This window comes from Barbatula barbatula (genome assembly GCF_947034865.1).
Source record: "Barbatula barbatula genome assembly, chromosome: 21".
Classification (NCBI taxonomy): Eukaryota; Metazoa; Chordata; class Actinopteri; order Cypriniformes; family Nemacheilidae; genus Barbatula; species Barbatula barbatula.
The window spans coordinates 21115699-21141845 of record NC_136784.1 but is presented as its reverse complement, the minus strand read 5'-3'; the positions used below and the strand labels follow the sequence as shown (position 1 = coordinate 21141845).

At 40.3% G+C, this 26147-nt stretch overlaps 2 protein-coding genes across 2 annotated transcripts; both read left to right on the top strand.

The window, feature by feature from the left end:
* Positions 1–7492: 7492 nt before the first annotated feature.
* Positions 7493–12274, top strand: LOC306909973 (sperm acrosome membrane-associated protein 4-like). Its single transcript, XM_079484146.1, has 3 exons — positions 7493–7793; positions 11376–11489; positions 11579–12274. Exons 1-3 carry the CDS (start codon positions 7742–7744, stop codon positions 11791–11793), a joined length of 381 nt encoding a protein of 126 aa, XP_079340272.1. The 5' UTR covers positions 7493–7741; the 3' UTR covers positions 11794–12274.
* Positions 12275–13684: 1410 nt separating this feature from the next.
* On the top strand, positions 13685–17713 carry lye (lymphocyte antigen-6, epidermis; the record flags this gene model as incomplete). Its single annotated transcript, XM_079485129.1, has 3 exons — positions 13685–13739; positions 14788–14898; positions 17502–17713. 3 exons carry the CDS (start codon positions 13685–13687, stop codon positions 17711–17713), a joined length of 378 nt encoding a protein of 125 aa, XP_079341255.1.
* Positions 17714–26147: the final 8434 nt, after the last annotated feature.

Below are 26147 nucleotides of genomic sequence, written 5' to 3'. Positions count from 1 at the left end.
GAAATCTTCATTGATGTCCTTCATTTGGAGGAAGGAACATAATTGAGTTGAGACTACTTTTTCAGAACTTTAGATATGAAAGGTAGATTCGAAATAGGTTTGTAGTTAACTAGTTCTCTAGGGTCGCCTTATAACAGCCACCTTATATGCTTTAGGCACATGTCCTAGTGTCAGAGATGAGTTAATAATGCTAAGAAGAGGATCTATAATTTCTGGGAGCATCTCTTTCAGTAGATTTGTAGGTATAGGGTCTACCATGCATGTAGTTGATTTAGATGATCTAATGATTTTATAGAGTTCATTGTGATCTTTGGTAGAAAATAATCACAATTTCTCTATAGGGCCGCTGTAGTTAGTCGTTTGTTTAGCAGGTTTCACTTCTGGTTGCATAGTTATAATTTTTTCTCGAATATCTTGGATTTATTTGTGAAATAGTTCATAAATTCATTACTACTATGCTGGTATACAGAATCAGAAGTCGCTGACGATTTATTTTTGGTTAATTTAGCCACTGTGTTAAATAAAAACCTAGGGTTAGGATCTAGATGTTTTTAGGGCTTTCCTGTATTTTCGAATACTATCCTTCCATGCTGTACGAAATACCTCTAATTTAGTTTTCTTGAAATTGCGCTCCATTTTCCGTGCCGCTTTCTTCAAAGCCTGAGTGTGTTCATTATTCCACGGTGTCAGACTGTCATTTTTAATCTTCTTTAAGCGCAGGGGAGCAACTGTGTCTAGCATTTCCGAGAAGGTGGCGTTAAAATTTTAAATGGTAAACTCAAGATCAGGGGAAGGCAACCTAAGGCACGCATGCCACTATTGGCACGCCGAGGGAAAATCAATGGCACGCCAAGCACATTTAGATAAATTATGTATTTAATACAAGACTAGTGTTTGTGAAGTTTAATATTGAACGTCTGGTCGTATTTGCATGACAAATTGCCCCTTAATCTGTAATCGTACTCAACTTTTACATAAAGTTGTCTGTGCTTTAGAGGTCACGTGTCATCGATTGTGTAGTTTGCGCTCACCGTGGTGGTGAACTTCAGACGAGGTTCACAAATGGCTACTACGCAAAAGGCGGCAAAAACGGACGTTCATTTCAGCCCTCTTGGAGAAAAGAACTTGGTTTTGTTTTTCAAAAGATCGTGCCGTATGCACCTTATGTTTAGAAAATGTTGTGTGCCGTACATCCAGCGTTAAGCGCCATTTTGAAACAAAACACAAATGTAACAAAGTTCGTAAGAAGGGAAGGAAGGAGGCGGGAACCGGCGAACATTCAAACACGAAAACTTTAATTAAATAAACAATAAACACGGAAGTAACTGAAACATACACACACTAAACAAATGTCCGGGCCCGGTCCTCTCTCGTCAACAGTCCTGACGAACATCCATTTAAGCTCCCAATCTCCTCCGTGATAAGATGCGGGACCGGTGCGCGCACAGCTGATTGCACTTATCACTCACGCCACCGGCCCCGCGTCACGGCTCTCGTCCCGCCTTCCTCACCACAACAAACAATCCTTTAAAGATGAGGCAGATAAGGCAGAGTACATCAGACGCGCTGTCTCCAGTTATGAGAAAACAAACCGGCAGTCTTCGTGTTTTTACTAGACTGAAAAAGAATGCTTCTGAAGCAAGTTACCGACTTGCTCATTGCACAGCAAAACACGGAAAGCCATTCACTGACGGGGAGTACATTAAGGATGCTTTCCTCTCTAGCGCAGAGGTCTTGTTTGATGGGTTACCTACAAAGAGACTATTATATCGAGAATCAAATATATTCCCATGTCAGTCAGAACTCTTTAGAGACACATAGAAATGGCAGAAAGTGTCAATGAGCAGCAAACAGCTGGGCTGAAGGATGCAACGGTGTTTAGCGGTGAAGCATGCGTGAAACTTAAGGTGACGCACTACACTCCCAAGATAACAGAGCTCATCAAAGGAAAACAGGACCAGGGCTCACACTCAGATGTACTGTATTAATAAATACCACTGTTTAATCTTGCATTAGCCTACAGGACCATGTTGGTATTCCTTGGCTTAACACTGAAAAGCAGCATTAAACGTGATTCCAGGCTACTATTTGTTTTCCAAACTCTTGCTGCTCTGCTTTTTGTTCTTTAAAAAAGTTTTATATACATATGTAACAATTTCAGTTATTAAAGAAATATGTGCAAATACGTGTTTTAAAAATTAAGATGGTAACTATAACAAATGTGAAAAAGCAGCATTAGAACTGGATTCCAATACTATTTGTGTTTTATACCCTATATATATATATATATATATATATATACATATTTATATATGTCTTCCTTTTAAAAGGAGCAAAATGTTTTGTATAAACAGTTTACATTTTTAAAGACATCTGTGTTATTTAGTTTTATTGAAAAATAAAGATTCTAAATCTTTATATTTCAGTTTTATAGCCATATAGTATAAGTATACGAATAGTGTCAATCTAAAAAAATACGATTGTGGTACAATTACATGTAATACGTTGATGTTAAAATGGCACAGTGGTTGCCATGAAAAAAATAAATGGCACAGCACTTCAAAAGTATTAGTATTAGGTGTTGATGCATGAAGTAACATGACTTCAAAATTATTATATTTAGGATTAGACTTCTTAGAAATGCTAAAAGAGTTACGGTAAAGTGTAGCAACCAGCCCCGGATTGGGTAATCGGGAGCACCAGGAGAATTCCCGGTGGGCCGGTCAGTTTTTTTGGCCGCGAGGGCCGGTATTGTCATGGCACGGTTGAAATGTGGCTTTCCATAGGCTGCCTTTACTCACAGCAGCCCTAATCTTTTTATTTATTATTTTATCGCAGCCCCACTCTTTTTTATTTCATATTTTTTCGCAGCCCAACTCAGAGCGCAGCCTGCAGGTTAATGATGACGTGATTATCTTTTGACTCCCTGGCCCCGCCCCCGACAGCGCCACTGCAAGTTGCTCAAAATAAAAAACCGTCAGAAATAAAAATGGATGACAGAAAGCGCAAAGGCGGCGCTGAAAAGTCCAGAATAAAAAGCAAGAAAGCTCTGGAAACTGACCAAATGTTCTAAGAAGACCACATTTTTTCTCAAAGCAAATGAAGACGACGAGACGGCCGGTAAGCTAACGTTAAGGTATTTAGGAATAGGAGCACTGCAAGATGCTAGTGGCCGTGCAAAAGCATGTCTCAATAGGTGCAAGCTAGCTCATTGTTAGAGCGCCCGTCCCCCATTCGGACAGACGTCGGTTCGAAGCCCGCGCTAATTAATGTTTTAGGGTTGTCCATGTTTCCTTGAAGCTACACTTATGCAGAGGAAAAAGAGATGAAACAATCATTAGAAATCATTGTGAAAGAAAAGTCAGATAACAGTCCAATAGTTTTATTATTTAACTAATGTTCTCATATTTGTAAAAAAATATTTGAAGTTGTAAAGCAGATGTTTATTTAAAATAAATTATAGTGTCATTAGACAGTGCAATACATTTTATTTTAATCTTTTGTAATTTATATGTTTTTCCTTATTTCAATGTTTGGATATTTATGAACACTTATTCTTAAAGAAAATAGATTCTGATACTGTCCTGTTCTAATAAATCTTCACTGTGAAGCAAAACTTTATTTTCACTGAATGACAATGAATTCAAGGCTGTAGAGAACATTGCGCTATTGCAGACTTAGGTTTTAATTATCATTATTTTAATATAGTCAGTCGTAAACTAAAGTGGGCCGGTCTAAGGCATGAAACTCCAGGGCTGAAAATGAGTCCCAATCCGGCCCTGGTAGCAACACCTCCCCCTCTGCCTTTTAGGCGAGGCTCGTGTTTATAATAATAATCTTGGGGGACAGACTCATTTAAAGCAATATAATCATCTGGCTTTAGCCATGTTTCTGTGAGACAGAGCATGTTATTTTATGATCTGTTATCATATCATTAACAAAAAGTGCTTTATCAGAGAGAGATCTAATATTTACCAATCCGAGTTGAAACAGTTGATTATCTGTATTATGTTCATGTTTAGTTAGTTTTGCGTTAATTAAATTACCTTTGAGAGGTTTACGAATCATTTTATGTTTGCTAATCCAAGGGACAGACACAGTCTCTATTTTATGATGTACAGGAGAAAGCATTATCGCATGTTGTGCATTTTGTGTGTTCTGCAACGTGAGACGGCAAGCAGACCGTTGGCTATGCCATTCTGTCTGCTTCCTGACATCTCATGAGTTGTGAGTCCAATCCCACTTTCATCACATTGAATATCCTGGGTGAAAGATGCCTTTTGGTGAGGTGCTGCTGATAATGCCCCATGTAATGGTCAGTTGTGCACCCCCGCCTCATTGGGTGTTTCAGCCCTTTATCAAAAGAAACCCTCAGCCAAGGGAGGCCCACCACAGGGTGATCAGACCTGGGTGTGTGACGCATTGTTATAAGGTCATATGGCAGCCCAGGCTGTGTCCATCCGCCTCAACACACATACACCTGGAGCAGTGGGCAGCTATCACTACAGCACCAGGTAGGGACAAGGTGCCTTGCCCTGAGAGTTGAACCGGCAACCTTCTGGTAACAAGTCCGACTCTGTAACCATTCATCCGTCAATATGTTTCATGTACAGCTGCTTTGAAAAGTGTAAAAAGTGCTATATAAATAATGTTGACTTGACATGTCTCCTGCTCCTTGGCCCTCGAGGCACAAGATTTTTTATCGTGACGTGCATGTATACCGTTCTGGTTGAGTATACTGTTCAGGTTGTTGATGCATCCTGGTGCTCATGACGTGGTGCTCGGCTTCAGGATCGCTTTGTTGCAATCAACCTAAAGGATACATACTTCATGGCTCGATTTTCCCTCTGTCGAGGGCTGGGCATTTAGTACTAGTTTCCGCCCTTCGGTTTGGTCCTATTCAGCTGCCTTTATGCTCTGGCACCTAAACCGATTGGGCCTTCGGGTCAACTGGGATAAGAGCCAGCACTCCCTAGAGTGGAGCATCTCTTATCTTGGTATGGAACTGGAATCTGTTTCCATTCAGCATTACAAACATATTAGTCAGTGCTGAAACAGTGCTCCCCTTAACTTTGGACTCCCTCAAGTAAGCCTCCTGGCACAGCCTCTGTGCAAGGTCTGGGTAGAAGAGTTTCAAGGGCTTCTAGTTGCGCCCAACCAGCCTTGTGTCTCAGAACTGGCGCTTCTGACGACAACTCCCCCCGGAACCAATTCCCCGGATGGGGAAGGGCATGATTTGGTACCTGAGACCAGACATTTGGAACCTCCGCGTCTGGCTCTTGGACGGCACGAGCAGATACTAGGTGGCCTGATGCCTGTGATCGTGGCTACTTCCGGTTAACGAGCCGGGCAGAGCAGCTTGTTTACCAAGCAGGATATTGGTAGAGTTTTCCCGAACACCCACGATCCCATGAGTTCTCTCCAGTGGATGAGACCATGCAGTTTTATCAACATGGATACCTCCCTGCAGTATGATGTGGTCTCTGTAGCGTGAGGCAGTAGCACTTCCCAGTGTCCCCTGCAGTGCCAGGCAACTATCCTGCCATCAGAGATAGAAGGCCACTGCCTGTGACGGCCGATGGTAAGAGCCTCTCATCTTCCAACATGCTTGAGGTGATGCCTTACTACACACACTGGGAGGTTGTGACTTTGCAGAAGTGCTCATCTGTGACACGCCCAGGCCAGGCAGCTAGTGGTTGTAATGTGCCGTGGCTGTAATTATATTATGTACAACCCGAATTCCGGAAAAGTTTGGACGTTTTTTAATTTGAATAAAATAAAATGAAAAACGTTTATGAATAAAAATACAGCAGGAGCCTTTCTCTGTATTTCCCACCGCCGCAGAAGGGACGCCCCAGTGGGGGCCTTTACCTTTATTTCCCACCGCCGCAGCGGGTGAGCTGAACTAAGTTAGGGTCAGCTGTGGCTTAATAGGGTCAGCTGTGGCCTAATGGTTAGAGTGTTGGGCTTGTGATCAGAAGGTTGCCGGTTCTAATCTCAGTGCCAGCAGGTCATGACTGAAGGGCCCTTGAGCAAGACGTCTTACCCCTGATTGCTCTGCAGTAATGTGACACTGTAAAAAACTACTTGTAAGTCGCTTTGGATAAAAGCATCTGCCAAATGAATAAATGTAAATGTAAAGTCTTTTATCTGAAAGGGAGGATGGAGACTGCAGGCGCATGTGCTCAAAATTCGGGTGAGTGAGATGGTAGAAGTGGGGTGGAGCCACATGGTGTTTCTGTGACACTGCTATAGTATCCTGTTACGAAATTGAGGATGCCATATGTACATCATTATAATCAGCTTCATCAACTGTTATTAAACCCAACACTTATCTCTGCTCAGACTACACATCTTCTCTTAACTCTTCTGTGGTTCATCCACATTTTATTTAATTATTTTCCCTTGTGCTTTTGTTTTTAACTATCAGGGGCGTAATTTCCACTGGGGACAGGGGGAACATGTCCCCCTAACTTTTCAAAATCCTGTTCGTGTCCCCTTCACTCTCAAATTAGTTTGTAATGATTATTTAACCACATGAGAAGTAGGCTAGGTGTGGCCGAGCAGGACACAGAGAGTATATGCCTGTGTCTCTTAAAATAGATCACTGAAAGATTGTTTTCAATCACATGGTTTTAAATTGAATTTAATATAAATGTTTATGTTGTTGTTGTTACGGTAGGCTAAAGCTGTTGTCTTATAATGGACTTCAATTTGGAAGAAACGTGTAACGTGATTTATTACGTTTTTTCTTTAAGGACTGTGTTTATGACAAGGCTTGACAGAACCGTTGGCTTTCCTGGTCGTTTTATAGGTACGTTAAACCTCGTTAAGCATTTTAGAAAGTCATCCGGCTCATCTTCTTCTGACCGCAGATTCAGGTTTACAAGGCATGTTTTCCTCCTTTCCTCAGTCAATATTTGTATTTCCCCTCTGTGTGAACATCAACTTTTGCTACACAATAAAAACACCTTTTAGTTTCATGGTTTAATGAATTTAAACAATAAAATCGTTTTTTTGAATTTGTGATAGAAAACATTTTCCCCCATTTTGTGTCCCCCCCCACTTCTCATACCAAAGTTACACCCTTGCTTGAGATTATCAGCATTTTACCTCTGTCATGTGTACAATAAATTGAGATTTGAAAAAAAGACATTTTAAAGGACCACTTTTATCGTCATCTGTTGGTGGGGCATAACTCTTTAAATCCTCTTTAATCCAAAAATACAGGAGAATAGACAACATAGCAGGACACACAACACACAGGAGTAAGGACTGACCAAGAGCAAAGGAGAACAAAGAGTTTACGTTCACTGAGGACAAAACTAGAAACAGATCAACATAATTAACAACCAAGAAGACTAATGAGAAATGAGTGGCTGACTCAGACAGCAGACGTGACCTTAACTAGGCGAACAAGAACGATTAATCCTGACACTATTTACTCAATACTGCACTGTTTCTATGTTAAACAGACAATGATTTATTTATCTATATGAAGCTCTTATACAGTGTGAATGTCTCTAAATGCATGGTGTTCTGGGTTGATTAATCCTAATAAAGATTATACCTCTGCGCGTGACGTAAGGGCACAAAGAGAGAACACCGCGCCCTGATGACGCGTGTCACGGGCGTGTCGTGTGTGTATAAATGTAGCGGATCTGTGTGGATCTCAAGAGTTTGACAGGAGTTACTGTAACGGTCCTCCAGCTGAACAACACGCGCATCTACATCACGAAACATGAAGAAAGTCTTTGTGCTCGCGCTCGCTCTCGCGCTCTGTGTCGTCGGAGGTAAGTCTCTCTCGATTATATTTCATTCTTGATCGCGTGGAAAGAATAATAACCGACATTTACTGTGTCATATCAAATACACAAGAACGAATAATGTCTTGGCGATGATCACATGAAGAAGAGAAAAAAGTTTTCAGAAATCGTGTTTTTTTTTCATATCATCAAACTGCCGTTGTTTGGTTTTGATTTAAGTCAAACTAACAAGAAAACACGATAAAAACAACATCATTCAAATGTATTTATCTCACTTTGGAACCAAACTCTTCAGGTGATTTTCTATTTCTGCTTGTTGGTTTAAAGTTTCTTGAATGAATAAAGTCATAAATATACAGTGGTGGGTTTATAACTCATTCTACATGATTACATGAGTCCTGATCCATTCTTCGTTTTTGATTTGATTAGAAATGTTTGTGTGTCAGTGAGACCCGTCAGATCATCTCTTGTCTGTCTCTCTCTCACAGTTTGCGTGTAGGGTGAGAGAGTTTGTTGTATTGAAAGAGAGCTTGTGACAGTACATGTCTCAGAGAGGAAGGAAGAAACACATTCCTGAACAACAAGCATCACTTCACACTCTGTAATCTTTATTTCTTTGGGCTGTGTTTTTATTTCCTCTGGTGGTTGAGCATACGTCACAATCACTTGTGTTTCTACACTTTGAGGGTTGTGTTGAGGTGTCATTTCTACACACAATGACAAATAGCTGTAACAAAAGTCAGGCCTAGGCCTGTTAATAAAGAGTAGCTACACTGTCAAAAATGAAAAGTTGACTTAACTTCAAATTTCAAGGCAACTTGCTCCACAGCTTCTTTGAGTTTGCTCAACATTTGGCCAAGTATTTCCCTAAACTCCAATAACTGAGTAATGTCACATGACTGTCAATTGAAAACAAATATGCTTAATCCATTCACTCAACTCTGGATTAATTGACTCAAAACAAAAGATGAATTTTATATGACGTAAATATTTCTTTGTTCTGCTATTATACTCTCTCTACTTAAGAAGCTGCTTAAGTCATTTTAGCCTCACAGTTTCATTTACTTCAGACCTCAACACTGAGCACATGAGCCTCAGTCATCAAACATCATGGAACTCTAAATAAAGAAGGTAACTTACAATGACAACAAAAAAAACATATAGCAGCATACACTGAAATAGCAAGCATAAGAATTCTTTTATCCTGCCAATTGAAAATTCTGCAATGCATGCTGGGAACTTTCAGACACTAGAATTGTTTTTTGAGATTCAAGTTGGTGAAACGTCTTGAGGCGCTTTGGACAATCACTTAGATATCACAGTCCAGTCCATCAATGAATCCTTTTAGTTTCCACATTAAGACTCATTGTGTTCAGTTAACCCAAAATAATACATTCTCATTCTTCTTCTTCTACTTCAAAACCTTTGTTCAAATGACTTAATTATCTTTTTTGAAGTTGTATTTTTTACAGTGTAATGTGTTTTCACTTTTTAACTTCCCTGCTCAGTACTTTTTTTAGTACTTTTATTGTTCACAATATTAATTATTTATAGCTCTGTTTTCATAGAAAAGACATTTAGTCATTCATAGAGGTTGTGAAGTCATTTTGGGCCCATAAGTGCACATGAACCTGGACAGATGACACTCTCATCTTGTGATAAGCATTTGTGTGTGGAACAGAACTCTAAACATATCAAAACACATATAAACACGTTATCATTATCAGTTTATCATTACTAAGATAAATGAAGTTAAATAATATGGTTAACCTTAAAACTGTAATGCAAAGGCATCCGCGTCATCAGTGTGTTGACCCCAGGGGGCGCTGCTGCTTCAGTTATTGACAGATTCAGACTCGAACTATAAGCCGCTTAAACTTTCAATAGATAATTGATATCAGAATAATATATACACAACATTACATACACACACACACACACACATACATATATACAACATCTATTATTAATCAATAATTATAATACTTTACAAATTATTTTATTACTTACAGTAATAAATATTACAATTTAATGTTATCCTAAAACTACATTGTTAATCACTGAAATAAAGTCCCAGTTAGGCTATTTACACACGCGGTCATATCTGACATGATGTTGTTTTGAAAAGCTCTACCCCTGCGATGTGTCCGATGATGATTTTCAGCGTTTACAGGTTAAACAAGACATTTTTCATCTAGTCAAATATTAGCTCAGTCAAATACTGAGATATGCAAATTGAACCAAATTTACTTATCTTATGTATCCTATATTACATATTTCTTCCAATATTTGCTCTTTGTTGGCTTGTGTGGAACCCGCCTTTTGTTCTGTTTTCTTCAGATAAGAATGAAATGTTTCTTTTGGGAATGTTAATGATGTGAGCGAAACTCCTGCAGGCAAGAAGAACATCTGCACACACATTCATTCTTTCCTTCTGTTAAAAGCTCTTCAGTTGTGTTTATGAGGTGATACTGTTAAACCATGTATTGCTCTTCAAACATTCAGGACTATAAGCCTCACATCTCACAGTGGGTTCAGCCGCAGTAATGTAAACCCCCCGCCTTTGCGTAACGTACCTGAAGAACCAGGTTAACCACGACTTTTGACACGAATTCACAGAAACACTTCAAACTGAGTTTTACGTTTCTGGCAGTTATCTTGACTAGTCATGAATTGCTCTACATTGTTCCCCCGCTCACATAAACATGCAAATCATTTTTATGAAGAAATCAATAACATGTGTTGTGCTGTGGTCGTCGAGCTTGATTTTACCGAGTGTGTGTGTAATAATCTTTACCAATGGCCTTTAACATGACGGTTTTCGGGTGTGACCGAAACCACTCAGTGTAAGAGAAGTATTTGTGTCGTGGGCTCTTCTCCATGCTCAGAAAGCTCAACTAGGATTGAATGTGTTCATGTGGACACCTGCCCTAAGCACAGGGGTGATAAGTACATCAGTTATTTGTGTTTCCTAACTGAAGGTTTGTCTGTGTGACTTCTGTGCTTTATGTCCTCAGACCAGTGCGACTGCATTTTACTGGAATTCCGACTTTTTTTACCTGTGTAACTGACATACTTTAAGTGTCTCCCATACTTGTGTGTTTCTTGTATACTGTGATACTTTACAGATGATTCACATGATTCTCCTTATAGAAACAGTCAGAGATGAGATTCTTGATAATATAGAGAAATTTCATTTTAGAAGTTCGAGTTTTCCTGACAGGCTTACGTCTTGTCCCAGACTAATAAAACATGATTGAAACCGTTTATATATTGTGTGTGTGTGTGTTCTGTTCAAACAGTTTACATCATTTGATCATAAGTCAACATGTATGAATAGTATGAATAGAAATGTGCATGTGGATTTGATCTATTCATTCTCCTCTGAATCTCATTGATGTCTGGGACAAACTATTATTATCAAGAGATTATAGAAACATTTTGAACTAAACACACGTCAAATTCCTTCATAGCTCAGCAGTTAAAAAACATGAAGCAGTGAAATAAATGTAGTGCACTAGGAGTGCTAAGAGAAGACATGAAGGAGATACGAGAGATCCTCACTAGAGAATGACTTTGACTAACAGATGAGTTGTTGTTGTTTTTCAGCTCATGGTCTGGAGTGTTACCAATGTAGTCTTGGTTTAGGAAGTTTGTGCTACACAACTAAAAAGACCTGCGCACCATCCGGCGAGCGATGCTTCAGCGGTGTGGGTACAGCAGGTACAGAGATTGAGCTTTCTGAAAGAAAAGAATCATGACACGTAATCGTGAATATAAGATTGTAATCTTGCTTTCTTTTATCCTTTCAGCTAGCTTTTTGGAAATAAAGACAAAAGGATGTCTCGAAGTGAACATGTGCAATAAAACCGAGAACGTGAATTTTCCGTCCAACTCCACCAATGTGTACACTTTTACAAAAACGTGCTGCAATACAGACCTGTGTAACTCTGCCCCGGGCCGCTCGCACGTGTCTGCTCTCGTGATGACGCTCGCTGCCGTCACCGCCGTCAAATTCATCATGTGAAGAAGAGCACACACGTACACACACACACACAATGAGAACATTTCATAGACTTAACAAACACAGTTTCTCAGTGGAAAATGAATAAATCTGTTTGTCCTCAGGTGTAAAGTTATAGTTTATAATACTGTAATGTCCTAATCTGTCAATCATAAACTTAGTAAAGAGCTTGAAAAGAAACATTTATTAATATAGATATAAGCCCCCTCAGTCAGTCATGTGTTTGCTTGATCATTCTTTAGAGGACTATATTACTGTGCATTTTTATGTTTTTATTTCTTTATTTGCGCACTTTCAGTTATAAGACAGAAGATATTTTTATCACTCACATGATTTATCAGCCAAATTGACTGTGTTTTGTTTTGTTATTGGACAGGCCTGAGATGATGTCATGTGTAATTGTACTGATCAGGTGTTTGAATTGTTATCATAATGGAAAATGAAAAGTGGCAGAATCATAATAAAAGAGTTTGGCTTTGGTTGATATTGGAGTCATTCTTTATTTTGTCACTTTATATTTTTGGTGGAAAGCCCTGACACTATCATCGATCATTCTTTTAAGAATGAAATAGCATATTTCTATTTGTGTTAATGTTATTATTACACACTGTTAGTGCTACGCTATTTAACACATTATGTGTCATTTTAACAAACCTAGTGTTGGTTTTGTGTGAAAGGGACAACACACAGAGATGTGTTCACAAGCCATTTTGTGACCATAGTCAAGTCAAGTCAGCTTTATTTATAAAGCACTTTTTACTATTTTCATTGTAACAAAGCAGCTGTACAAGAAATATATTGACTAGAAGCAAAACATGTAATTTTATACTAGTAAAAACAAAAAAGGTGAAAACACAGAAGACAGACACACATAGATTCAGACACACCCAAACACAAACACTCCACACATTTGAGATTGAGAAGAGAGAAACATTTAAATTCCTATATGCAATATAAATTAAGTCAAACTTAAAATTGTAATTCTAAAGCTTACAGTGGGATTGCTTTATTCATGACTGAGTACTGATGCTTTTTTACTGTTATAGATCCACATCTGTGATGAGTGAGAAACAAAACTGTGTCACGAGCTCTGGCTGAATGTGACAACCTGAAACTCTTGGAGCATTAACACCTCTGAGACACATTGAACACGATTGACAACAAGGACACTACTGATACTCATCACAGTCAACAACTGATAAATGTTTACCGCAAAGACATCACTTACATCCAGAAAATGACCCTCGTGTGTGACTTCAAAAAAACACATTTTTCAGAGAAAATCACGATATGTCACTTCATGTTTCAGGTGATTTTGAGCTCTGAGAAGTCCAGGGACACACGGTTCTTAGTGTAGAGTTATGGAGCCAAAGGGTTTTCTGGCCTGTAGACGTACCCCAGTGATGGCTAGTGTTCCTCTATAGATACAGTTCTTTTCTATGAATACATGTGTGTAAGAATGAGGAAGACATTCATCAGATATTGAAGTTAGTTATGTGACTGAAGAACCATAAATCAGGAGTGTGACGGAGGCCAGCTAGTGGAGAGCGGTGCAGTGTGTAAACTGGCGACAGACGCTGGGGCCGTGGTCTTCAGCCTCCTTGTTAGAGTGCCCGACTCCCATGCCGGACCGACCCAGCTCCAGTAGAACCGGTTACATGAGCGCTGTGACGTTCACTGATCTTGAGGTTTCTTGCTGCTCATGATCAGATGGTTTGGCGATGAGGAAAGTTTACATATGACTTGTGAGCATTGACACCTGAAATGTGGCCAAACTAGATCTCCCCACACACGACCCCACCCTCTTTATCTTCAGCATATATGTGAGCGCTCCTCCAGACATCACACATCACATTTACAGCAGCATCTCTCTTGAGGTCTTCACATCACCGTCATGATGAACAGAGTTGTGTTTGGAGTCGTCGTCGTCGTCGCGCTCTTCACCTTATGTAAGTCATTGATTTCATTTCAACAATCCTCATCAGCTCAATGGTTTGACAAAACAATTGACACATTTACTGTACACATCAACATGATCAATTGATGCATTTATATTTCTAATGTTAATGTTGTTTAATGTTGATGAGCTGAAACAAAGAGAGGACAAAAACACGCACATCAATCTCAAATGGGTGCTCGACCAAGAGAGTAAATCAAAGGAATAAGAAAAGTCGGCACACAAAAGCTCCAAAAATATATCAGAAATTCTTTATTATTTAAAAGACTTTCCAGCACACAGGCTCTTCATCAGACTACAACAAATCACACATCATATATTACATCAGCCAGAAGACACACGCTGGACAAAAGAGATGGTGGTGTCCATTGAGCCGATGGTTAGGACAGAATTAACCCTGACATCATCACACTGATCGTTATTCATATTGATTTGAAATCTTGCGTAAAACATGTACATGCTGTTTGCTTTCATCCGTTCTAAATATAATGTCATTTATGTTACGAATGAATGCGTCATGTTAAACTGCAGCGGTAAAGATGACTCACGGCATCAACCGGAGGTTAACTGACCTCAGGACTAGTCAATCACAATCGAGTATTGTATTGAAGTCAAGCAGCTGTAATGAAGGGTTTGTTCACACACACCTGTCGATGGAGTGTTGTGTAGTGTGCTGTGGGTGTACAGATGTGTGTGAAAGGTGAGACGTTTGTGTGGTTGAAGATTTGTCTTTATCTCAGTTTGCTCATACATACGAACATACCGGTGAGCATAGACAACAATGTCAAAGGTCACATTGAACTGTGAAACTGTACACCAAAAGAAAAGATGTCACAAGTCACCTATTCATTCGATACAATGCAAACTTCATGAAGTCACGCTCTTCATAGTTCTGGAGCCATTTATATTTGTGTAGTGTGTGTGTCTGTTATGATGTGTTTTGTCAAGTCAAACAGAAGTGTGATGTGACACTGATGTTAATGTGTCAGTCTACATGTTTGTGTGAATGCTCTGCTCATGTTGTGTCTTTGTTTCTCCAGCTGAAGCTCTGAAGTGTAACTCATGTAAAGTCGGCATTCTGGGAAAATGCTTATTCAAATCTGAAGGCACGTGTGCTGATTCTGAGACCAAATGCTTCAATGCTAAAGCAGGTCAGACCACACAACACAACACACAACACACACACAACACACAACACACAACACACACACAACACAACACACAACACACACAACACACACATCTCTGAAACCAAATGCTTCAATGCTAAAGCAGGTCAGACCACACAACACAACACAAAACACACACACAGCACACAACACACACACAACACAACACAACACACAACACAACACACACAGCACACACACACACAACACAACACACAACACAACACACACAGCACACACACAGCACACACACAACACAACACAACACACACAGCACACACATCTCTGAAACCAAATGCTTCAATGCTAAAGCAGGTCAGACCACACAACACAACACAAAACACACACACAACACACTACACACAACACACACACAACACACACATCTCTGAAACCAAATGCTTCAATGCTAAAGCAGGTCAGACCACACAACACACAACACACACACAACACAACACACACACACACACACAACACAACACAAAACACACACACAACACACACACAACACAACACACAACACACAACACAACACACACAACACACACATCTCTGAAACCAAATGCTTCAATGCTAAAGCAGGTCAGAACGCACAACACACAACACAACACACACACAACACACTACACACAACACACAACACACACACAACACACACACAACACAACACACAACACACACATCTCTGAAACCAAATGCTTCAATGCTAAAGCAGGTCAGACCACACAACACACACACACACAACACACACACACACACACAACACACACACACAACACACACATCTCTGAAACCAAATGCTTCAATGCTAAAGCAGGTCAGTCCACACAACACAACACAACACACAACACAGACACAACACAACACACAACACACACATCTCTGAAACCAAATGCTTCAATGCTAAAGCAGGTCAGACCACACAACACAACACAAAACACACACACAACACACTACACACAACACACACATCTCTGAAACCAAATGCTTCAATGCTAAAGCAGGTCAGACCACATAAACACACACACAACACACACACCTCTGAAACCAAGTGCTTCAATGCTAAGGCAGGTCAGACCACACAACACACAACACAACACACACACAACACAACACACACAACACACACACCTCTGAAACCAAATGCTTAAATGCTAAAGCAGGTCAGACCACACAACACACACACACAACACAACACATACACAACACACACACCTCTAAAACCAAATGCTTCAATGCTAAAGCAGTCAGACCACACAACACACAACACAACACACACACACACACACACACAACACACATACCTCTGAAACCAAGTGCTTCAATGCTAAGGCAGGTCAGACCACACAACACACAACACAACACACACACAACACAACACAACACACACAACACACACACCTCTGAAACCAAATGCTTAAATGCTAAAGCAGGTCAGACCACACAACACACACACACAACACAACACACACACAACACAACACACACACCTCTGAAACCAAATGCTTCAATGCTAAAGCAGTCAGACCACACAACACACAACACAACACACACACACACACACACACACACACACACACACACACACACACACACACACACACACACAACACACACACCTCTGAAACCAAATGCTTCAATGCTAAAGCAGGTCAGACCACACAACACACACACAACACAACACACACACACACACACACACACACACACACAACACACACACCTCTGAAGCCAAATGCTTCAATGCTAAAGCAGGTCAGGCCACACAACACACAACACAACACACACACACAACACAACACAACACACACACCTCTGAAACCAAATGCTTCAATGCTAAAGCAGGTCAGACCACACAACACACAACACACACACACACACACAACACACACACCTCTGAAACCAAATGCTTCAATGCTAAAGCAGGTCAGACAACACACAACACAACACAACACACAACACAACACACCACACAACACACACATCTCTGAAACCAAATGCTTCAATGTTAAAGCAGGTCAGACCACACAACACACAACACAACACACACACACACACACAACACACACACCTCTGAAACCAAATGCTTCAATGCTAAAGCAGGTCAGACCAAACAACACACAACACACACACAACACAACACACCACACAACACACACATCTCTGAGACCAAATGCTTCACTGCTAAAGGTCAGATAAAAAACAACACAACACATCAAGACATCGCAAGACATTTTCAACTAAATGCTGAATTCATAAAAGAATAAACTCATAAATGTTGTAAACGTTTGAGACGTTCTTGAATGCACACCGCTCATGTGATGTATCTGTCAGTCATATGGCCTCTTGGGTGGTGTTTGACCATTCAACCTTCAATATGGCTACCGGAGTCAATAGGGACACACAGACACACTCATTTAACTATAAGCCACACGCATTTTGAAGAATTCGATCAATAAAAGTGCTGTTGTGTTAAACTTGCAGTAAACATATACGTACATCCATATCAAACACTTCAGTCTATACGTGTGCTATACAGTTGATATTATGTGTTGAGGTATAAATTTGTTTTGTTTTTTTCACAGAGTTCAACGTGACAGGATTTTTAAGTTTGTCTACGAGCGGTTGTACGTCTGACTGTAATAACACGGTCGGCAGTGTCATGGGTGCCGGATACACCATCAGCAAAACCTGCTGTACTGTTGATCTGTGTAACGGAGCCAGTGCCGCACACGTGTCCATTGCTGGAGCTGTGAGCGCCGCCCTGCTGGCCACATTCTGGAGCAGTTACATGTGATGCTCCTCTCACAACACCTCAAGATGAAATCCTAGAACCTTCTGAAACTTTACTGTATTTTTGTACATCTGTTCACACTTTGCCAGTCTTATTACAAAATGTTATTTTTCTGTGATCTATAGTCCATCTATTATATGAAATCTGTATGAATTCACTCTGTCTGTTGTTGTATTTTATTATATTCCATGGATGAGTGGTATAAATAATAATACGGAGGACTATGACAATACGTGATGTAAAACATGACATGTGGGTGAAATAAATAAACTGCACTACACCATCACTTTGGTGTCTGTAAATGTGTGTAGAATTGTAAATGTTATGAAAGTATTTTCATAATGAAACACAAACAACAACTGCTGTATTGCAGTTTTTTGCGTTTAAAGTTTTGCAAAAAGTTTTGTACAAAGTTTCAATAAAAGGAAGGAAGGAGGCGGGAACCGGCGAATGTAACAACAACATTTAATTAAATTACCAAACAATAAAACGAACTTAAAATGCCGGCAGCTCCCTGACGATCGACTGTTGGCCATTCATACAAACAAAACAAAACATAAAGTCCTGGGGCGTCATTAATAAACGTTGCGTACGCACAAAAGAAGGCGTACGCCGCTCTCTACGCAATAATTGGTATTTATAAAAAGCAAACTTGACGGGAAAATGTGCGGTCCTTCACGCAAGGTCTGACCCAGGCGTACGCACAAACATGGGTGAAATGAGAAATGGCAACACCGTCGGCAGATGGAAGAAACATGTGAAAGTGTGTGAAACTGTAGACCGTTGTGTAAAAGAAATGGCAATACTACCTCTCGTAAATAACATGAAGACTTCACAAAGCAAGTCTTACAGTTAACAGCCTACACGAACACCCGTTTGATCGATCTGCAGTGTTAAACAAACAAAATCAAACGAAAATTACAACAGAAATGCAAATGAACACATATTTGCAGAAAGAAAAGTGAAATATGTTCTGCAATAATCTTGGCATGTTATGAAATTCATCCTCATAAATAATATAGATAGATAGATAGATAGATAGATAGATAGATAGATAGATAGATAGATAGATAGATAGATAGATAGATAGATAGATAGATAGATAGATAGATAGATAGATAGATAGATAGATAGATAGATAGATAGATAGAGAGATAGAGAGATAGAGAGATAGAGATAGATAGATTGTCCACTCGGGAAAGTTGTTTTCATAGTAAAAATTTCTTCATCAGCTACGGAATCATGGTATTCATGCATATGCCTTTAGTTTGTTTAATTTTTGATAAAATAACATATGATGTATGTCTCAACCATTCAGAAAGCTGCAAGAAATTACATTTGCACTGAACTATTTCCCATTTCCACGTAGATTATAACCGATATCTGTAGCTTGTCAAATGCAATTAAATGGATGGAAATAAAATGCCCCATCACAATGCTTAATGACGCACAATGGCTGATCTTGCGCTCTTAGAAAATGTGGCAAATGGAAGGATTCGGAGTGAATGCATCTTCAGAAAGCAAGAAGACTTGCTGGCAAACAAGGACGAGTCGCTGCCTTCTGATTGGATGATGCACAGGCCTATAGTACTTCTAGGGCAAATCTGAAGAGGGGCATCAAAAAGGCCAAGCACTGCTGCAAGCTGAAGCTAGAGGAGCATTTTTCCAATTCTGACCCTCGACGCATGTGGCAGGGCATCCAGGCCATCAGTGACTACAAACCCAACCACTCCACCCCCATAGCCACAGATGCCGTCTTCCTGAACAAGCTTAACAACTTTTATGCTCGCTTTGAGAGAGACAATAAGGAAACAGCTACCAAGCTCACACCCTCTGCTGACCACCCAATCATCACACTAAACTCCACTGATGTTCACACTGCACTAAGCCGGATCAACGCGCGCAAGGCTGCTGGCCCAGATGGCATCCCTGGTCGTGTACTCAGGGCATGTGCGGAGCAGCTCCCTAGGGTCTTCACGGACATCTTCAACCTGTCCCTCGCCAAAGCAGTGGTTCCAGCATGTTTTACATTTACATTTATTCATTTGGCAGACGCTTTTATCCAAAGCGACTTACAAGTAGTTTTTTTTTTTTTTAACAGTGACACATTACTGCAGAGCAATCAGGGGTAAGGTGTCTTGCTCAAGGGCACTTCAGTCATGACCTGCTGGCACTGAGATTTGAACCTGCAACCTTCTGATCACAAGCCCAATGCTCTAACCCCCAGGCCACAACTGTTTTAAATCCACCTCCATTGTGCCCATTCCAAAACATTCTTACCCGACGTGCCTTAATGACTACCACCCTGTAGCACTCACACCCATTGTTATGAAGTGCTTTGAGCGGCTGGTCCTGGTACACCTAAAGGTCTCTCTATCACCCACACTGGACCCGTACCGTTTTGCCTATCGCAACAATAGGAGCACAGATGATGCAGTGTCCATGGCGCTGCACTCCGTGCTCACACATCTCGACAATAAGGACACCTATGCACGCATGTTGCACGTCATCTCTTCCAAGCTAATCGTCAAACTTGGAAACCTGGGCATTAACAACCCTGGATTATGGACTTCCTGATGAACAGGCCTCAGCTTGTTAGGTTAGGCCACATCTGCTCCACCACCATCACCCTCAACACTGGTGTACCACAGGGCTGCGTACTGAGCCCCTTTCTCTACTCCCTTTTCACACTCGACTGCAGGTCTGTGACCGGATCTAACTCCTTCATCAAGTTTGCAGACGATACAACGGGGATTTGTCTCATCAGCAACAACGATGAGACTGCATACAGGGAGGAGGTCCGGCACCTGGCCACATGGTGCACCGACAACAACCTGCTACTTAACACCTCCAAGACAAAGGAGATCATCGTGGACTTCAGGAAGGCGAAAGGAGGCACACACGACCCCATCCACATTAATGGGATGATTGTTGAACGTGGTTCCAGTTTTAAGTTCCTGTGGACTCATATTTCGGAGGACCTGTCCTGGACCACCAACACCTCATGCCTGGTCAAGAAGGCTCACCAGCCATTAATTGCTTTATTTTATTTTTCTGAAAGCTATTCGCTCAAGATGTGCGTTATTTGGAAGAAATTATTATGACTTGGCGAGCGGCAGAAGCCCCTCCCATGACGCGAATTAAAATAGTGGGCTAAAGTCAGTCACACACCACCTTGACTTTCCTCTAAATAATGCACATTTTATCCATAATGTAATGAATATAGTTCCTGCACATTTTTGTTTTTCTGAATTGTCTGAAATGGCTTATAAAAAATAAGTAATACAAAACGATTATGGCCGTGACTCGTTTCCTGAGTGACAGTGTTGGGGGGCGGGGGGAAATCTGTTGATTGAAAACCGGATTTGTGCTATTGAGAAATATAATTTTCTCTTGCACTTATGTTGTTATAAAAAATATGACGGTTTGTCATCATTTTTTGTGTGTGTTTTATTTTTATTTATACATTTTTCGGGGAGGGGGGGGGGCGCTCAAAGGTGGTCTCGCCCGGGGTGCAATTCAATGTAGAACCGCCACTGATTCCACTACCTCTCTTACCTTTAACTCCAATGCTGCTATAACATTGTTTACATTGCACTACAGGGCTGCATGCATGACTGAACTGTACACACCAGTACTTCATGTTTATCTGCTCTACCGGACTGTTTACACACACACAGCATCATTTGCACTCTATTGTTTATTGTTTAGGGTCAGTTGTGGCCTGGGGGTTAGAGCGTTGGGCTTGTGATCCGAAGGTTGCTGGTTCAAATCTCAGTGCCAGCAGGTCATGACTGAAGTGCCCTTGAGCAAGACACCTTACCCCTGATTGCTCTGCAGTAATGTGTCACTGTAAAAAACTACTTGTGAGTCGCTCTGGATAAAAGCGTCTGCCAAATGAATAAATGTAAATGTAAATGTTTATTGTAAAAAGGATCCCCATTAGCTGTCACCAAAGTCAACAAGCTAGTCTTCCTGGGGTCCACAACAAAAAAAAGAAATCACATAACAATGTTAATGTACAACAGTATAACATTATAATATTATAGACATCATTACCACATCATCATAAATTAGTCTGAATAATTTAGTAATATTACAAAATATGTCCTTATTCACAATTTAAATAGTACATTCTTAGATGGTACCTAAAAGAGTCTTTGCCATTCATTTTACGTATATTCAATGGGCAGTTATTCCAATGACTGATGGCACGATAAATAACAGTTCTCTTCAAAGCATTGGATTTTGGCCGTGGTAACATCACCAGGCCATCATCCGCAGACCTAGTCACATGAGAATGTAACTGATCACACCTAACAATTTGGTTATATAAAAAAACTGGTTCGGAAGAATAGACAATATTTCTAAAAAACTTAGTTGTATTAAAAACAAGCCTTTTCTCCACCATTAACCATGAGAGCTGACAGTGCATACTTATAATGTTTGTTCTAATCGGACAATGTAATACTAACCTGGCAGCTCTATTTTGGGTTGTTTGTAATTTTCTTAGTTGACCTTTAGATATAGATGACCACACAGGGGCACAATAATCTAAATGACATAAAATTAAAGATTTAGCCACCTGCTCCACAATGTGTGTAGGGACATAACTAAGACATTTCCTCACCATAGAGATTCCACTACCCATCTTCTTCACTATGATATCAATATGTTCTACCCATGACAGCTTACTATCCACTATTGTGCCGAGTAATTTTACTTTATCTACCTGTTCTATAGGTTCCCCAGACAAATTCAAACTCATCTTTTGAATTTCAAACTCATCCTCTCCCCTCTAATACAACACGGAATCAGGTTGTATCACTTAACTTGCACTTCTTTCATATTAGTGTATTTTATTCACAGCATACATTGTTAATTATCACTGTCGTTGCTAACTTATCCTGATATCTCAATAACCTCTCCTGGTTATTTACTTGAAAATCTTAAACCAAAACACTCAGCGCCGTTAGCATAGCACAAGCGTGCTAGCGGGCTTTCTGTTTACACTGCTAAATATCATCTCGCCTTCTAGCTGTCTTGTGTGCTAACGGTTTCTCTCTAAAGCGTATATACTAAGAATCACCGAGCAGCCTTGGTAAGTTGGAATTACTCTTCAAACCCGGTGAGTTATGGCTTCTTCTCTTATTATTGTCACTTGCACCTCATGTCATATGTTTAGCTTAGCCTTCTCTGTCAGCGGCGAGGGTTTTACATGCGATAAATGCAGGGAAATAGCTAGGCTGACAGAGAAGATCTCAGAATTAGAGTCTCGCATCCAATCTTTATCTGAGGATAGTAAGAATGTAAGGAGCTTAGAAAACACTTTGGATGCGAGCAATATTAGCGCGCACAGTTCGGTTCCGGTTGAACAACCCCCGCAGCTGGGAAACTTTGTGACTGTGAGACGGTGTAGTCGCAGGTCAAAACACCACTCAAACGTTCCGACTACAGTCTCGAACAGGTTTGCCCCGCTCAGCGACGCACCGACTGAGAAACCTGCTGAAAGTGCCCTAGTTATCGGTGATTCTATTGTTCGGAACGTTAACATAGAGGCACCAGCCACCATAGTCAAATGTTTACCGGGAGCCAGAGCGCCTGACATCAAGTCAAATTTAAATGTGCTGGCTAAGGCTAATCGTAAATTCAGTAAGATTGTTATTCACGTCGGCACGAATGATGTTCGACTCCGTCAATCGGAGATCACTAAAGATAATATTAAAGAGGTGTGTGAGCTCGCAAGCACGATGTCAGAAACTGTAATATTCTCTGGCCCCCTCCCCACTTATCGTGGTGATGAGATACATAGCAGAATATCATCACTAAATGGCTGGTTGTCTGAGTGGTGCCTGCAGAATGATATTGTTTTTATAAATAACTGGAAGAGTTTTGAGGGCAGACCTGACCTGTTGAAAAGAGATGGTCTCCACCCCTCCTGGGCTGGAGCTTCTCTACTCTCTAGAAATATGGCACATAGTCTTAATGCTAAAACTTGACTCACTGGGGCCCAGGTCAGGGAGCAGACTGAATGGCTTCACCAACGGTCTGCTTGCCGTCTCACGTTGCAGAACACACATAATACACAACATGCGATAATACTTTCTCCCAAACATCATAAAATAGAGACTGTGTCTGTCCCCCGGATTAGTAAACATAAAATAAAGCGTAAACCTCTCAAAGGTAATTTAGTTAACGTTAAACTAACTAAACATGAACATAATACAGATAATCAACTGTTACGACTCGGATTGCTTAATATTAGATCTCTCTCTAATAAAGCACTTTTTGTTAATGATATGATAACAGATCATAAAATAGACATGCTCTGTCTCACAGAAACATGGCTAAAGCCAGATGATTATATTGCGTTAAATGAGTCTGTCCCCCAAGATTATTATTATAAACACGAGCCTCGCCTAAAAGGCAGAGGGGGAGGTGTTGCTGCACTTTACCGTAACTCTTTTAGCATTTCTCAGAAGTCTAAACCTAAATACAATTCTTTTGAAGTCATGGTACTTGATGCATCAATACCTAATACTAAGGACAAAACATCTTTAAAATTTATTCTGGCTATCGTATATAGGCCTCCAGGGCACCACACTGATTTTATTAAAGAATTTGGTGGGTTCTTATCAGAACTAGTACTGGCTGCAGACAGAGTCCTTGTTGCCGGGGACTTTAACATTCATGTAGATAATGATACAGATGCTTTAGGAATGGCTTTTAAAGACACTCTTAACTCCATGGGCGTTAGTCAACATGTGTCAGGACCTACTCACCTTCGTAATCATACTTTAGATTTAATTTTGTCTTACGGTATAAACGTGGTCGATGTTAAAATCCTTCAGCAGAGCGAAGACATCTCAGATCATTATCTGGTATCATGCTTGCTTCAATACCCAATGGTGGCAAATCAAACTCCAAGTTACAAATATTGTAGAACAATAACTTCGACTACAAAAGGTGCGTTTCTTGATAATTTGCCTGAATTGTCTCAAATCTCTAGCATGAGTAATAACGTTGAAGATCTTGACTTTACTATTGAAAATATTAATGCCACCTTCTCGGAAACGCTAGACATAGTTGCTCCCTTGCGCTTAAAGAAGATTAAAAATGACAGACCGACACCGTGGAAAAATGAACACACTCAGGCTCTAAAGAAAGCGGCACGAAAAATGGAGCGCAACTTTAAAAAGACTAAATTAGAGGTATTTCGTACTGCCTGGAAGGATAGTACAAAAAAATACAGGAAAGCCCTAAAAACGTCTCGATCCGCCTACATTTCATCATTAATAGAAGAAAACCAAAATAACCCTAGGTTTTTATTTGATACAGTGGCTAAATTAACCAAAAATAAATCGTCTGCGACTTCTGATGCTGTATACCAGCATAGCAGTGATGAATTTATGAACTATTTCACAAATAAAATCCAAGATATTCGAGAGAAAATTATAACTATGCAACCAGATGCGAAACCCGCTGAACATATGACTAACTACAGCACCCCTAAGGAGAAACTATGTTTATTTTCTACTATAGATCACGATGAACTATCGAAAATCATTAGATCATCTAAATCGACTACATGCATGCTAGACCCTATACCTACAAATCTTCTGAAAGAGATGCTCCCAGAAATTATAGATCCTCTACTTAGCATTATTAACTCATCTCTGACATTAGGACATGTGCCTAAAGCATATAAAGTGGCTGTTATAAGGCCCCTTGTCAAAAAACCCCATCTGGACCCTGGAGAACTAGTTAACTATAGACCTATTTCGAATCTACCTTTCTTATCTAAGGTTCTGGAAAAAGTAGTCTCAACTCAAATATGTTCCTTCCTCCAAAGGAATGAGATTAATGAAGATTTCCAGTCTGGATTTAGAGCACATCACAGTACAGAGACTGCTCTGATTAGAGTTACAAATGATCTGTTTATGGCGTCCGACCGAGGTTGTATCTCCTTATTGGTGCTGCTAGATCTTAGTGCTGCATTCGACACCATTGACCACAGCATGCTCCTACATAGACTTGAAAATGATGTCGGTATTAAGGAAATAGCTTTGAAATGGCTTAGATCTTATTTATGCGACCGTTTCCAATATGTAAAAATAAACAATGAGGTATCACGCAAATCGCAAGTCCAGTACGGTGTACCACAGGGCTCAGTACTAGGGCCTATGCTCTTCGCATTATACATGTTACCCCTAGGAGATATAATAAAGCGACACGGAATAAGCTTTCACTGCTATGCTGATGATACGCAACTTTATATTTCCTCGAAGCCTCACGAAACACAGCAATTCCATCGAATAGTGGAATGCATTGTCGATATAAAAAAGTGGATGAGTAGCAATTTTTTTATTACTGAACTCGGACAAAACTGAAGTGTTACTTATCGGACCGAAAACCGCCCTACGTAACAACCAAGAAT